This window comes from Echeneis naucrates, chromosome 23 (assembly GCF_900963305.1).
Source record: "Echeneis naucrates chromosome 23, fEcheNa1.1, whole genome shotgun sequence".
Lineage (NCBI taxonomy): Eukaryota > Metazoa > Chordata > Actinopteri > Carangiformes > Echeneidae > Echeneis > Echeneis naucrates.
Genome location: NC_042533.1, coordinates 10984773 through 11000744, shown reverse-complemented (window position 1 = coordinate 11000744; position 15972 = coordinate 10984773). Strand labels below are relative to the sequence as shown.

Sequence of the window (15972 nt, the reverse complement as noted above, 5' to 3'; positions counted from 1 at the left end):
TACATTTTCTGTGTCCTCTTACGTCACTTAAAGATACATAAAGATACACTTTAGGAAACTCATGGCTATTATTAAAAAAATCCCACAGTTTTTACTTAATCCACTGTGAACAAGCTTAAATTGCAAATTGCAAACACTATAAGTAACAAGTGTCTTGATGGAGGATATTCCAGCAGGTACCTATAAACCGATGAATCTAAATCGCTTCCAAATGCTTTGTGGTTTCTCCGTCCAAAGAACCTATAGCGATGGCTTTCAAGTTGTGCTAAGAAGACTTTTAAGGTTTATAATGTAACCTTAGCCAAGTGTTGCACTCTTCTTCAAAGTGCTACAATCTCACCTTTGACCCCCACCCCCTTGCTTACCCCACAGGTACCCCAGACAGCCTGGCGGAGAAAGAGCGCCAGCTCATGGGCATGATCGGTCAGTTGAGCAGCCTCAGGGAGCAGCTCCTGGCGGCCCACGAGGAGCAGAAGAAACTGGCTGCTTCACAGATGGAGAAGCAGAGGCAACAGATGGAGCTGGCCAAGCAGCAGCAGGACCAGGTATGGGAGCACACTGCCTGGGAAGGGTGTCATTAGGAAATATATGCCTACACTGCAAAAGAAAAAAAAAACAAAACATCCTGACAAGTCATTTTGTGTGTTATATGGACATACGAATTCGCATATATACTAAAACATAACAAAGGGTCATCAGTAATCCTCTTACATTTTAAGGCTTATACCACGAAGTACGGTCAAAGGTGTGAGAGGAAGCAAAACCCATCCAGCAACGCTGGATTTGTCTTTTCGCACACACACACACAAGCACACACCTCACACAGCGATGAGCGCCTTGGGCAGCTCGAACACAGGGAGATTGCACAGGAAAGAGCTGAAAGTGTGTAGTGTTGAAAAGGATGTAGCTGAGACATACACACATGCATTTACACACACACATACGCACACACGCACACACACTCAAAGCTTCCAGGCGAGTGTTTGCCAGGTATTTGCATAGAGAAGGGTTTCCTTCTTTTTTGTGTTTTGTTGCCTCTGGAAAGCTTGGTTTTACAAAGAGAAGATCACACACAGACACACACACACACACACACACACACACACACACACACATATATAAGGACAAATCACCTATGACAAGTACAATGCCTTTACGTTGCCCTTGGCTTCATCCCACACCAGTGTGCACTGTATGGGATTGTAGCACATGTGGACACTACACAGTTGCAGAAGTTAATTACATGTTAGGAATGTAACTGATGCTGCGGCACACAATAAGTAAGAACTGGCTGAAAAGAGACCGAACAAAGAAATCGATCATGACCATTCGATTCAGATTCAATCGATTTTACATTGTTTTCACTTTCATGGCACTTGCAAAACAAAGCCAACACATGCCTTATATATCCATATGTGTTATGTACAATTAACAACTTCTTTCAGCTGTCTGATTTCTTTCGAAGGCACAGATATGATGATTTTGTCTTCGTCCAAACAGAGTTAAACCCAGGGTTCACATAATTATTTCAACCTGTAAAATTCCATGTAAAATGACTTAAGGGAATACTCATCTATGCACGGACTTCACTCTGAAAAGAGAAAGCTATTTTAAAGTCAGTAAGTATGTTGGTGCGTCCATTTGGCGATGAGCTGTGCCCAGATGAGATGAGCGCTTTAATATTTCATACCTGGGGCATCAAACCTCTCTCGTGCAACCGGGGCCTAGAGACCTGCAGATGTGCCGTACGTCCCTCAGGCCCCCTGCACACATATACCACAAAACCTGCGTACTTTGACATACACACACAGTATATACATTAAAACATGTTGTGTGCTCTGTCCTCAGATTGCCCGGCAACAGCAACAGCTTCTGCAGCAGCAACACAAAATCAACCTCCTGCAGCAACAAATCCAGGTGAGGATTGTGTGTGTGTGTGCGTGCGTATATGCGAAATGTATCAAATCTTTTGATGCGTATGTGTCTGTGAGTGTGTGTGGGCTGTAACAATCATGGTTTTGTGATTGTGATTGTTGCAGTGTTTCTTTACTCAGCCATCAACATTTCGGACCTGAATCAGTGTTGACTTATTATAGCACCTCCTCCTCTAACTCACAAACACACACACACGTCTAATCACATAAAAGTGGTCAGTCTGCTTGGAAAAATCAGAAGTAAGGTGCTGGTGGGGTGCTATGTGTGTTTTAAGTCTTTATTATATAAATCAAATATCCCACATCAAACTGTTGGTGGAGGACACTTCACTCATGCTGATTCCATCGTGTATGTGAGTGATTGTGAAGGTGTTTGCACAGAGAGCAGAAGATTGGCTTGACTTTGATGTCGTATAAATCTGAACCCGGCAGCTAAACCAGAAGAGTTGCTCGGAAAGGTTTGGAAACTGTGAGGGCCTGTGTTCTAGACTCTTGCCCTGTTCAAACATTTAGGTTCCAGTTTTATTTTCAGAGCATTTTGCGGCAAGAGTAGAGAGATGGCAGAAAATAATGCCAAGTGACACGTCCTGGATACAAATCTTGGATGCTGAGGTTTATAGTTGCCCATCACAGTGATGGAATGTGGTTATTTGATCCAGTTCAAAGAGTAAGATGCTACTCATGTTACAAATTAATCTACCAGGAATGAATCCTGCCTGGCCTTCGATTAGAATGGAAACATGGGTATAAGATCGAGTCTTGGATGTCAGGAACCAGAAGGACCCAGGATGGCTCAATTTAAGTTTGGAGTTTTGATCCGCACAAGTAGTTTAGGCTACCTTTGCAGCGTCACAGAAAACAACAGAGAGAAAAAAACATATCAAGTCGGAGTGTTTTACTCAACACAGAATTAGCCCCTTCTTGGCCTTTGGGTCTGCACATATTTGTTATTGTATCAACTTGTTTTCATCCCATCAGAAAAAGATGGATTGTTTTTCACTTTGCTTTCACCAGGCAACTGTGGGCAATGCAAACTTAGTTGACTTATTATTTGGAGCATTCTTGTGAACAAGATGTTCAGCAAATCAAATTATGTGGCTTTTACACAGATACGCCTCAATATAGATTAGGAATCTACAAAGTAAAATAACTAAAAAAAAAAAAGTGTCTTTCAGTGTGAATCTGTGTCTTTAGGTCCAGAGAAGACGGGTGGGTATATATGTAACACTTAAAAATGGAAGTATTGTCCTTTTGGGTGCTACACTGGAGCCTCTATGTTAGTCCAGGTGGCTTGGAACGAATAGCCCAGGCCTTTGTAAAGGCAGATGACACTGAATTTTGAGCTGAGAAAGCCAGGCTTTGTGTCATAAAGAGACACCCTGTCCAAGAAGGAACACACACACAAGTACACACACATTCCCTCACCCCCCGAGAGTTTAGCTATACACAGTTAGTGTGATAAGAGACCTTGTGATAGTGAATTTTTGTGTTTATGTGTGTGGGATGCGGGTCCGTGATTCTGTGCAAAGCAGCTGTGTTTATTTGCTTTGTGTGAGTTAAATTCTGAATTGTTCATGTTTTGTCCCTTTGACAAAAAAAAAAAAAAGAGAGAGCACGTTTGTTTCTGAGGATTCCTCAGTGCGTTCTGGAGCGTCCGTTTCTTCACCCATGTGTATGTGTGTGTGTGTTTGCCACAGCTGTGTGTTTTAAGCTATAAACACGTCCGCTCATGATTCACTCCCTCACGACCCCATCGAGACAAAGCTCTCTTTTCCCATGACTTTGCAACCTTTTCCCAAACAAGCGTCTCTCCATTGAACGGCCCCAACAATAGTTTCTCACAAGCAGGGGCAGCTGTAGGCAGCCTCGTTAAGAGAGGGACACAATCAACAGGGGCTCATCACAGGAGCGCAAAACACTCACACACACACATTCACATATGTCACACACATCAAAGTATGCACAAACATGGACAAACATACAAAATGTATGCCTTTACTCACTCTCACACACACACACACACAAACAAACACACAAACATATCACAGGCAGAGAGTGCTGCACTCTCGCCTGATGATCAAACACACACTCATCATCAAAGACTTGGTTGAGAAATACACTGCTTAATCATTCATGAAGAGATTGTCCGCACAATCCCACAATACAATGGCCTGCCAGAGAGAGGGCACCAGGTTCACTATGTTGGGGTGTGTGTGTCTGTGTGTGTGTGTTTTTTGTCTGTATGATAAGCCCCTTGTGATTGCATTTCCCCCTAACAAGGCTGAGTTCAGCTGTCCCCTCTGTGTCTCTGTGTCTATGTGTGCGTATGTTTGGGTGTGTGTGTCTGCGTGCGTCCTTGGCTTTGTTAGGCCCAAACCCCCAAAGGCCTGTGAAGAATGCTTTCAACCGTCCACTTGGAAGAGGTGATGAAATATAATGGATCATCAAGCTCATGAAAAAGAGACATACACACATCTCTCATGAAAGAAGGACAAATAATTTATTGTCCTCGCGTCCGGTTTCCTATTTCTTCTCACCCTGAAGTCCAAATCAGGCTAGTGATATGCATGTTAGCGTCATACACCAGCGGCTTACACCACTTATTGTGGTCTAAACCACCAGATATGCCGGTTCATTCACAGAGGCAGGCAACACTAGCTAATGACATCCCGTACGAACAACACACACGGGCATCCACCATTCATTAGTGTTCACAAGTTACTAATTGTTTCCACCTGGAATTATCCATGAATTAGCATCAATTATGATCCGCTTTGCCCCCTCCTTAGACACACTCATGCGCGTCATTGTTTTACTTTTAAAGAGAGCCTTCATTCCGAAATGCCTAATCAGAGCTTTACCCTTGATCTGTTCTGTAGTCCCAGTGCTGAAATTAAACAGAAGTTAACTTTAACCCCTATCCCAACTAAGCCTCTAATCATAACCCTTAATCCAGGTCCTGAGCCGAAATTATCCTTAAGCCCAAAGAAAATTTTCATTTTTACCTCTATCCAAGCATCTCCTGGGGAAGTGAGGACCCTCACTTTGCAATACTTTGTTCAGTCTAACGCCATAACACAATTGCTTCTCGCAAAAATTTGAAAGCAAGAATGTATGTACTAAAGGACACAGAGACACAAACACACTTCTACCTCCTGCCAGGGGCCTTCTTGTTAAGCTCTGAGGGGTGAGCACATTTCCTCAAACTTCCCTTTGCTTTCCTTCTCGTCTTCTCTCGTTCTAATTAAATGACTTGTCTCCAAGGCTCCCTCCAGTGTTGCCGGGGACGACTGTTGCTGCCGTGCAGGGAAGCGCGACGGGGATGAAAGGAGCTCACCTGCCGAGCAGCTCAGAGCTTACCTTGAGAACATGCACACACATTTTCATAGAATAGTAGAAAGGCACGCACTCTCTAGCACACACACTGTCCAGTATGTCTAACTGTGAAGTGGCACCTCTGTGTTCTGTCTTTCATCCTATGAAGCACCCCCTTTTCTATAGGTAGGAGTCAAAGCAGATAGAAGAAAAAAAATGAGAAGGAATCAGAAAATGAGAAAAGCCACCTGATGCTTTGACTGAAGGCCAGACTTGCCACGGAGAGCAACTAACAAGCACTCTATGAAGGTTAACCTACTTTGATAACTCAATCACAGACACACACTCTCAAAGTGTGTGAAAGACCTAATGCAATCACAAGCCGTCCATGCTGAATATTTGTGATTCTGTCTTAAATGAAGAGGAATACACAAATGCAAAAACTCTTTTCATTCACTTTTACATCCACCATGCACAGCATACGCATGCAAGCACCATACACCAACACCTCTGTACTCTGTGCATAGGAGCGTCTAACCCAATTGCCTTTGTAATTGTTTAATCGTTCCCATTACCGTGCAACCAGTGTAATTTGTTTTCCTTACACACTGTATGTGTCGTTGAGCACGCACAAATGCACGGATTCGCAAACTGGACCACATCCAATCAGCCAACCCCACTGAGACCTACCCTCGCTCACATGCTCTCTTACGTACTTACACACACATACACAGACATACCTGCGTGTGTGTGTGTGTGTGTGTCTGTATCTGTGAATCTCAGCCATTGAAACACCATTTTGTCATGAACCATGCCCCTACAATCACTGCAGGCTGGCCTCTAACAGCCCCTGTACATAGAAACTTAATGGACTAATATTAAAAGCCAGCTACTGCTCCCTCTCTCTCTCTCTCTCTCGCTCTCTCACTCTCTCTCCTCTCTCCAAATTAATTATTGGTTCTATCGCTTGCACGTCCCCTCTTCAGCAATAGGTCATCCAGGTCTTGCATTAATTGCCGGAGCATATGGTCGCAAACAGATTTTAGCTGTGGGACTCGCACTTTAGCGGGGGCTATTTTGCGTGCTCAGATGCGAGCCATATTGTGCGGCGCTGGCAGCTATTGTTCGGCGCATTAACTTCATAGAGCTAATTACTCCCCAATAATAACTTTACCTTGGAGTTTTTAGCGCGCCACGTGCCAACCAACCTGTTTCGCACCCCATATGTTAATTAGCGGCCACATCTTCATTATGCCGCAGCGGCGCTTTAAGTTCAAGCTGTGCCGCCTGGCGCGTGGTGAACGCAGCCTCGACTCGCTGCCAATTATCCAACTCTTGCTCCCCTCTCCGTCTCTCTTTCTCTCACTCTTTCTCCCTCTCTTGTTCATTCTGGTGTCTCTGCTGTTTATTTCCCAAGAAGTTCTCTTGCCAGGATGAACTGTCAACTTCTCTCTGTCTTTCCGTCCTCTTTGCCCCTGTGAAAGTTCTCAAGAAAAAGTTTCACACTTTTGCTATATACACACATACAGAAACACACCCATATATATATATATATATATTCCATTCAGAGTGCTTATTTTGTGTTCGGTTACACTGATTGGAGGGCTTTTTCAGATGAGCTTTGGCTTCTTTTGTCATCATGGAGGAGGCATACATTGGTACCCTCCAGTGGTAGCAGTGTGACGTCTTGTTCCCATGTTGAAGGTTTTTATTCTCGCTTCGGGCCCGATATGAAAGAGACGCAGTATGATATTCCCCAAAGCTCCCGTTGTTCCAGAAGCACCTCTTCTTTTGAGTATGATCTGGAGATTGATAGACGGAGCCCTGCTCTCCCCTTTCCTCACTCCATTTTCTTCACCCTTTCTCTCTCTGTCCCTCCTGTCAGATCATTTTTATTTTTAAATTTAAATATATTTTTTAAATTGTGATTTTCATTCTCTGACTTGGTCCCCTTGCCTTCAAAGTTTACATTACAATCACGAGGCTAACACACACAGCTTAATCCACTTTGCATTATTGTATATCCAATATTGGGAGAAATATCAGATTAAGTCATTTGTAGATGATAAAAGTAAATAAGGAGGAATGCACAGGGAGACTGATCCATTCCAGTACCATATGACTTGCTAGTAGACAAACCCCTTTCTACCACCATACCCTCCTCCCCTTCAGTGCCTTGTTTCTCCTTGTTACGCTCAACTTGCTCTTACCCATGTTTTCTGCCTCATATCTGTGTGTTTGTGTGTATTGCACTTTAGAGGTCAGTGTTTGTGTCTATATGTATGGCAGCGATCGTGCAAGGGTCGTGTTGCTGCTCATCAGCTCAGCAGCTGTTGCACACATATCTAACTCAACTATTATAACAGCAACATATGGGAGGGAATGATTCCCCATGAACCCTGCTCTCTCTCACTCTCTCGCTCCCAGCTTTTTCTAATTCTTCTGTGCCTTTTTTATTCTCGTTTTGTTCCCCCTTTCCTTTTTTTTAAGCTTGATCTTCTTATTCCTTTGTGGAGACTTGCGTGTATTGTGCAACAGTTTTGTAGGCTGATTAATGTCGTCCTATTGTGTGCCTCCTTTTTGTTATAAGATAGAAGGAAGCGGGGATAGAGAGGAGAGGATTCAGAGCCTATTAAAGGATCTTCTATGATATTTTCATCTGCAAAGAAAGAAAGCAAAGCCATGTTCTCTCTCTCTCACACACACGCACACACACACACACAAACATTATACAGTGTGTGTTCCAGTGTGTCTATGTACAGTATGCATACATTACAGCTGCCACAGACTTCTTTCCTCTCTCTTCTCCTCTCCTCTCCTCTCCTTCTCTTTCCTCTCCTCCTCCCTACGGTACATTACAGTATTGCTAGCCAGCTCCACTCCAGCATATGTCCAATTAGGCCTGAAAGGCAAAGCGGAAATGTTCTGTCTGTGATTTGTCCCCGCAGGGGTCCTGTCCGAGCGTCGCGCTGGAGCGCCTCTCCCTTCTGATCGCATGGCACAGGCGGCTTGGTGGTTTATGGTTAACCAAAATGGTGGAGTAATTATTGTTTTTGGTGTAAGGGGGAAACAGGAGCCGCTTGAAAAGAGCGCTATTCCCCTGCGCTGTGATAGTTTGATTACAGTGCTGCCGGCTACGACATGCCGACACACAGTAGCAGGAGGAGGGGGAGGAGACACACTGGCACACAGAAACACACACACACATAGGTATTTACAGTACAGGAACATTTGTACGCCCAGGTAAACTTGACTATACACACACAGGCAAAAGAAGGGAGTGCTGTCAGCACTGGGAGACAGCAGCTCATCTCTATTTATCTGTCTCAAGCACTAACCACTTCAAGTTGCCATATCACTTATTTCCTAACTGTCTCGTGGCAACGCTGCATCTTCATGATTGTGCAGATATTTCTATCGCTCCAGATGAATTTTCCGAATCAAACAGCTTTTCCCAGCCCATTGTCCTATTCAGCCACTCTATGAGCTCCTGGTTAAGTCACAGGAGACACACGAACAAGTGGGAAGGAGAAGTGTGTTGCAGGTCCAAGCCTTGGAGAACCAATCAGAGATTTGATTTAAAGAGGCACTCCACCAACACATTTAATTTAGTTTACTTATCAGTCATTCCAATAAATGTGGAGTTTCTAGTCTCATTTGTTTCTACTACAGCACTTAATTTTAACCTGTAATATCCAGACATAAAGTGAGAAAGAACATGATGGTGGAGATGATGGAGGTTAAATTTATATAAAGCCCTCAAAGGTGGAAGCCCAGTTGTTCGAAGTCAGTTCCATACACTTGTGTTTTTTGGCTTTTCTTTTCTGTTGGCATTTTTGTTTGTTTTTTAGACCCAAACTGAGTCTAATACCTGAATACTGGTAGAAAAAGGAGCATTCGTGTGCTTAAGGTGTAAAAATCCCTGTATTGATAAAGAGGAGAAACGCAGAAGTGATAAAACAGACTTGTTAAATAAGTGATTGCATTGCAGGACCTTCCTATTCTGCTTCTTGTTTTATTTCAGTACAGTGTAGGCGCAGCATTTTTGTATTGTTGCCATGACCAAAAGACTCAAAGCAATGCTGGTGCCCAATGAAAACACTGCATTGTGTCTTTCCACAAAAGTTAATAAATTAAAAGAGGATAAATGACACAATGGTACGTGAACAGTGGAAACCTTATTGGGGCTGCATTGAATATGTGATCTCAGACTGGTGTCCTGTAGTTTAAAAGTATTTTGATATTTTTATCAGATTTAAGCCAAAATTGCAAAAAATATTGTGCCATCTCCCTTTCTCTCTTCATGTTTGTCGTTGCATTACTCCGCAGCTTTTGCAGCACGATAAGAAACCTTATTCTACCTCTTCTCTCACCTTTTTCCACTCTCCCTCTCCTACTTACTTCCTCTCCTCATCCTCGCCTATCTTTCCTCTCAAACTGTCAGTCAGTCCATCACACGCAAGTCTTTGTGTGTTGTTTTTGGCAGAACGCTGTTTAGTGCAACCATCTGTCTCCTACTTCTCTCTCTCTCGCTCTATCTCTCTCTCTCTTTCTCCCTCTCTCCCCTTCCCTCTCTCTCTCTCTCTCTCTCTCTCTCTGTGCCCCCCCCCCCCGAACACCACCCTTTCTCCTTCTCCTGTTGTCCCTGCCAAAGCCATCAATCGGAGGACCTTTTTTCTGCGTCTCCTTTTAAAATCCTGGAAACCTTGTGAAGTCATATGGCTTCCTGCCGACGAGCGTGCAGAAAGGGTTGTGTCTGCGTCTGTGTGTGCACAGTTAGTGTGTGTTTGGGTTGTTGGGCGGGGGGGTAATGTAGGGAGACAGGACAGAACATCATCTTCCAAATAAAAGGAAAAGGCCAGCTGTTGTGAGAGTACGGTGAACTGTCTGTATGACTGGCTTTTTGTCTTTTGAGAAGATGGAGTCTGACTTCGTGTGTGTGTGTGTGTGTGTGTGGGTGAGAGAGCCTGAATGCTCATATCCAGAGATAACATGATGCAATTCAAATGTAAAGTGCTCTCTGAAGCGACTTCCTGCTGCTCAAGCCTCAATTACACAAATTTTTTAGCATTATTTAGAACATTGTTTTCAGTGCATGTCGATGGATGGTTTCTGTAAGACATGCCAAAATGCTAATGTTTCCTCTTCTTCCGCTTTCCCTCCTCCTACCTACCTACATCACACCCCCTCCTCCCTTCTCCTCTGCCTCCGTCATCAGCAGGTCCAGGGCCAGCTCCCTCCACTGATGATTCCTGTCTTTCCCCCGGACCAGAGGACTCTGGCAGCAGCTGCAGCTCAGCAAGGCTTCCTCATGCCCCCTGGCTTCAACTACAAGCCTGGCTGCAGTGAGTAGCGTCCACAAACACACACACACACATACACGTGAATTCACAAATAGGTGCAATTTACAGAGTCAAAGCTGTTTTTGTGTGTGATGTTTCAAATGTTTTTCACCAAGCAATGTACAGTGTAACCATTTTTCCACACAAGGAATCAGATTGTTTCCCTACATCAACAACTCTCTCTTAATAGAAAAACCAGTCCAAATACACCCTTCCTGTTTACACTCTCAACCTCTTTCTCTTTATCTCTCACTCCCTCTCTTGCTCAGTCTTTTTTGGCTCCTTTCTTTTGTCTTGTCTATTTTTTGATGTATAAAAGCAACAAAATGCAGGCATCCTGCAGGACATGTTTTTTTTTTTCTCCTTTGGCTATCACGCTCCGGCTGTGTGGCAATGTGTTGTTTACCATGATAGAGACAGAGAGAGAGAGAGAAAAAGAAGAAGGGTGGGCACTTGCCAGGGGAGGCTGGGAATAAATGCACAGTAGGGGGTTAGCAGAGGGGGGGAGAAAATGGGTGGCAAAGTGACCTGCCCCAGGTTCTCCTCACATTAACACAGGACAGAGCCAGAACATGTTTCCAACACAGCCCACACATACTTAACACACACACATAAGTATATATAATCAATATGTATATTTATATATTCACACACACACACACATAAACTTCAAGGCAGCCAGAGATTTGCTTTGTGATTTTTCAAACACAAAAATAAGAAAAATAAATAAATAAAAACTTGACCGAAAAAAATTTGAGCGTGCACACAAACGCAAGCTCGTGCACATTCAGCCCCTCAACCCCCTCCCCGAATCCCTTAGAGTTTCACAGCTTCCCAAACAAGTCCATTCCATTTTAATTAGTGCCATCTTCACCCACGCCCACTGCCCACGTAAATACCCTGTCAAGTGGTGGGCTTGTCTTTTCACTGCCTCCGCCAACTCCAACCGGAATGGCACGCTGCGCCAGGCTGAGCCGCCCCTGAGAAAACTATCTGGCAACTTTCAAAGTTGTTATGAGTTGATGTAGTTTTGGTGCTGCAGCTCTAAATAGGACATGTGTAGCATTGTGCTCTGACATATTCTCACGGCGCTTCATAGCTTTGAAGATATGAATAGATTTTATCCGACAGTATGGACTTCTGTGCAATGTCACTGCCTTGTTTAAACACTTGTTGAGCCAGAACAGTTTTTGTCTTCAGGCCTCTGATGCGACATGTTACAGTTTAGCATTCCTGTTAATGTGTCCTATCAAAATTTTTGCATGTTAAAAACTGAATCAGAGCAAAACTTACATGGATTTTGAGGTGTGACATGTCGCGGCTGGCTTTGAATCAGATTTTTTTCATCTCCTTGTCAACTTGTTAAGCTATGATACATCAAACTGCAGAAACACATTTTCCTTTTTAAGCAGAAAACCGCCACTCTGTTGTCTGAAAAATGTGCGTCTCTTCAAAACTCAACATACTGAGTGTGCAACATATACCTTCTTTTAAAAAATCTTTAGACTCAGCCCATTTTGAGGTAACCCTCATGACATCACCTGGATTCATTTCCCCCCCGTCAGAGTCACCTAAGATATTATCCAACTATCTTATAAGTGACCCTCCAAGTTATTTCACAACTAAAATGTTAAATATTGCCTTCATTGACTATAAAGTGTCATTCATTACATTATAGCTTGATTGAAAGATGTAAATTATCTCCCTCTGTTGTCTCTCTCAGTGAGAAATTTTGGCTGTGTTCATTGAGGTCGTTGTCCTCAAGCCAAGAGCAACATGTTTGCTTTCCTCCATCCGTCTCTCTTTTGTTACAGCGACCCCCAGGAGGACCATAAATATCCACCCAGCTCATGTTTGTTTAGGGAGCGCAGAGAAAAGACCCATCTCCTAGAATACACAGGCCTGAAATAATTCTTTAATCCCCCCTGCCTTCCCTCCCCCACAGGAGAAAAGAATGTATCAGCTACACTTTTTTTTAAGAAGCAAAGAATATGGGAAAGTATGTTGGTAGGGAAATCTGGCTTATGTGAAGCCCACACACACATATTTATATGGGCACCCAGATGCACAATAGAGGGCCCTGATAAGGCTAAGAGGCTGGCTGCTGAACTGAAAGTCGAAGTCAGAAAGGAAAGGTCAAGCCCATGAACATTCCAAAGTTTTCTCTATGAAAAAGCTAAGTTTCTCCGATGTGATGCCAGTAGAGAGGCCCGACCTCCCCCATCTACTATATTTTGGTTCGTTGGCATGTCCATATGCTCCCAAAGCTGTCAACAGGTACATTTTATTCAGCCATAATTAAGTAGTCCTCTTCCTCATCTCTCCTCCCCACCTTTCCTCTTCCCTCAGCATCTATCTGCTCCCCCCTTCATCTCTGACCTTTCTCTCCATCCTTTTTTCTCTCTCTCTGAGTAATTACAGCACACCCTATCTGCACCTGGTCACTAATAATCCGCACTCGTTCTTTCCTCCAGTGCTTTCTCTGTCTCATTCTCACTGCACCTCTGTCATCTTCTCTGCCCTGTTTGTCCATCTATCTCTCGAATTATCAGTCCTGACATAGGGGAGGAGGGGCGCACTTGTGGAGAGTAACTTTTGAAGAGATGAACATGACGACAAGAAGGACACAGGCGAGAGAGAGAGACTGAAAGCAGCCCTGTCTCAACAAAGCAGAAGAACAGACAGTTGAGCAGGGGAAAAAGGGAGAGAGGAGAGAACAGTAATCGGCAGTGGCGGCTCTTAATTACGACGCTAGGGCCAGCTTTATCAGAATCCCCTCACCTCACTGCTCTTTGTCAGGGGGTATTAAGGCGGAGGACACACAATCAGGCTTTTCATTAAGGCCCTACCGGCAGCACACACAAAGGAAGGCTTTAACAGCTGCAGAGAGGGACTCAGGTGGTGGTGGTGGGAGGGGAGTCGATGGGGGTGAGGCGAAAGGCGAAGGTGGGATGAGATGGAGGAGAAAAACAAGAGGATGATGGGTAAGTGGGGGATGCACAGATAGAGAGAGAGACATAAGCGTGTTGGAGAAAAAGAGGATTCAGAGACATGAGAAAAGAAGGGGATGTAACAGGAAAAAGGACGGGACTATGGAAAGAATGAGGAAAAGGGCACTGAAGTGTAAAATCACAAAAATCGCCAACCATTTGAAAATACTAATGTTTGCTGTTTTCGTTTTTTTGTTATTGTTGTTTTTTGCCTCAGGTGACCCCTACCCTCTCCAGCTCATCCCCACAACAATGGCTGCTGCTGCTGCTGCCACACCAGGTCTAGGACCCTTACAGCTCCAGGTACGAACACAGAACCCCCAGAGGACACACTGGAGGCAGATCTTTGAGCCAAAAAAACACAGTGAAATCACAACATTAGCTGCAAGCCTCTTAATATGACATACTGATAATCAGAATTATGATACAAAAAGATGCGGTTTCCCTTTTCACTTGGGTGGTCTCATTTGGAATAAATCCGCCTAACCCTGACAGTGTTCTCACCGCACACTGTTGCCCACTGAGCTATACAAGATCACAAACACGGCCACAGGGGGGTGGACAGCTGTCATTTTCAGCCAAAGTGTGGAAAAAAACATGATCTTCATGATCAGAACTCAGTAGTGACACAGTACTGACAAGTGTAGCCCTCGCCCCTGCCTCTGTCTTGCAGGGGGAAGGAAATGCAGGAGCAGGACAGAAATCTTCAGACTCACTGTCGGAGCTTTTCTAGGGGTGATGTTAGAAGACTTTGAGATCAGAATATCTTTAGACATTCCCCTGATCTCTCAGGTACCCAGCTGTAGTCAAAATACAATGTTAATTATTACAAGTATGTTTTAATAGTATACACTAAGGGCATGATTGGAAGCCTGTGGGAAAATAACATTCATCAATGTGAAATCCTGCCATTTGCTTACAATAGTGTGGTCACCACCTGTTGTCTTTTGTGTAATCCCTGTGTGCAGGCATATTCAGCCGAAACCACAAACCACAAGACAAAATATCCATGTGAGTGACTTGGGACTGACTGACAATAGTACTGAGACACAACACAAAATGAAAAATAGGGATCTACTTTTTTTAGACACGAGCAACAATGTAGATCAGTTTTGCTGGGATGTGGCAGGTTTTAAAAATCTGCATGTAGTAAGTTAAGAGCATCCAGATGTCAGCCATGTCAGTCTATTGTGGTAAGTTTTGGAATGTGACAAGACGTATGATGTTCCAGTGTAAAGTTTGTGACGATTTGTGTTTAGATATTCAAAGGTCGGAAGGGACTTCATATTAACATTTATTACAAGCAGGCGAAGGGTCAGTCATTATGAACATGCAATCATAGGTTTTTCAAGTGTTATGTGCTATGATCTGTGCTGCCATAAACCTGGCGGCCAAGCGGTGAATAAGTAAGAAAGCAGAGAAGAGACAGAATCACAGAAAGAGAGAACAGTAAAAAAAAAATAAAAATAAATAAATGAAACAAAATAAAAAAGTAAACACTCAACATCTGTTATTCCACTTATGAAAAACATAAATCTGACTTTGCGCCTTGTATTTTGAATAAGTGGTCGATTGCTTTGTAATCCTGACCCTCGTCCCCGACCCCTGACAGCCGGCACATTTTCCTCCCTCCAACCCCCGCACGCAGACAAGCGCATAGGACTGGACCTCACAGACTACAATTTAGATCCACGTGGGCTTTGGGGCCCCTGTCTCCCAGAGGTTAAGAACCCATGTGGGCAGGGCATCCTCTCAGTTGCCTGTCTGAAACACATTGCCCTCATGTGTCTGGCTTAGCTTCAGGACAGGCTGCGCTTTGCCCTCTACACTGCCTCTTTTGACACATATCACAAAAGATAACACACACAAATATATAGTTGACATACACATATTTGTCACTTGCTCACACGCAAGGAGCAATCGTAAGATATGGGTTAAAGGTGAGGCTGAGTGTCTATAATGCATTTGCACCTGTCAGCTAAACATGCTGTCCCATATGGTAGACACTACAGGGAGAACAGAATAGCTGTGTAATTCTATCATGGAGAACGGACCCCGCTGTCGTCACTGTTTTCATTATTACTTTTGTGTGTGTGTGTGTGTGTGCGTGTGTTTAGACTGAGAATAATGTCCTCTGTGCTGTTATTACTGCTCCAATCTAGCTGTCCATATGTTCGACTCTGTTCAGACTCGCTCAAAATCTCCAGTCGAACGGCTTTGTCCACCTTGCAATTGGATTTTTTTTTTTTTTTTTTAAACCAGAAGGGAGGGGCGAGAGGACACAACAAGTGCAAAAAAACATCTCACAAGCAGATTTCTTACAATCCTCCCAGAAAAACACACATCCATCCACGCACACACGCAAATAGACAAATACACACTCACACTTTT

General features: G+C 43.8%; 1 protein-coding gene across 7 annotated transcripts in view; it reads left to right on the top strand.

Annotated features, from left to right (window-relative positions):
* sox5 (SRY-box transcription factor 5) overlaps window positions 1-15972 on the top strand; it is an 86701-nt gene that overhangs the window by 47297 nt on the left and 23432 nt on the right. For 6 of the 7 annotated variants that reach the window (XM_029495229.1, XM_029495228.1, XM_029495225.1 and 3 more), the window contains exons 5-8: window positions 373-545; window positions 1849-1917; window positions 10468-10594; window positions 13799-13884. In XM_029495229.1, the coding sequence (XP_029351089.1) occupies window positions 373-545; window positions 1849-1917; window positions 10468-10594; window positions 13799-13884 (455 nt within the window). The remainder of the gene's footprint in view (window positions 1-372; window positions 546-1848; window positions 1918-10467; window positions 10595-13798; window positions 13885-15972) is intronic. The other variant, XM_029495226.1, reaches the window with a different exon arrangement.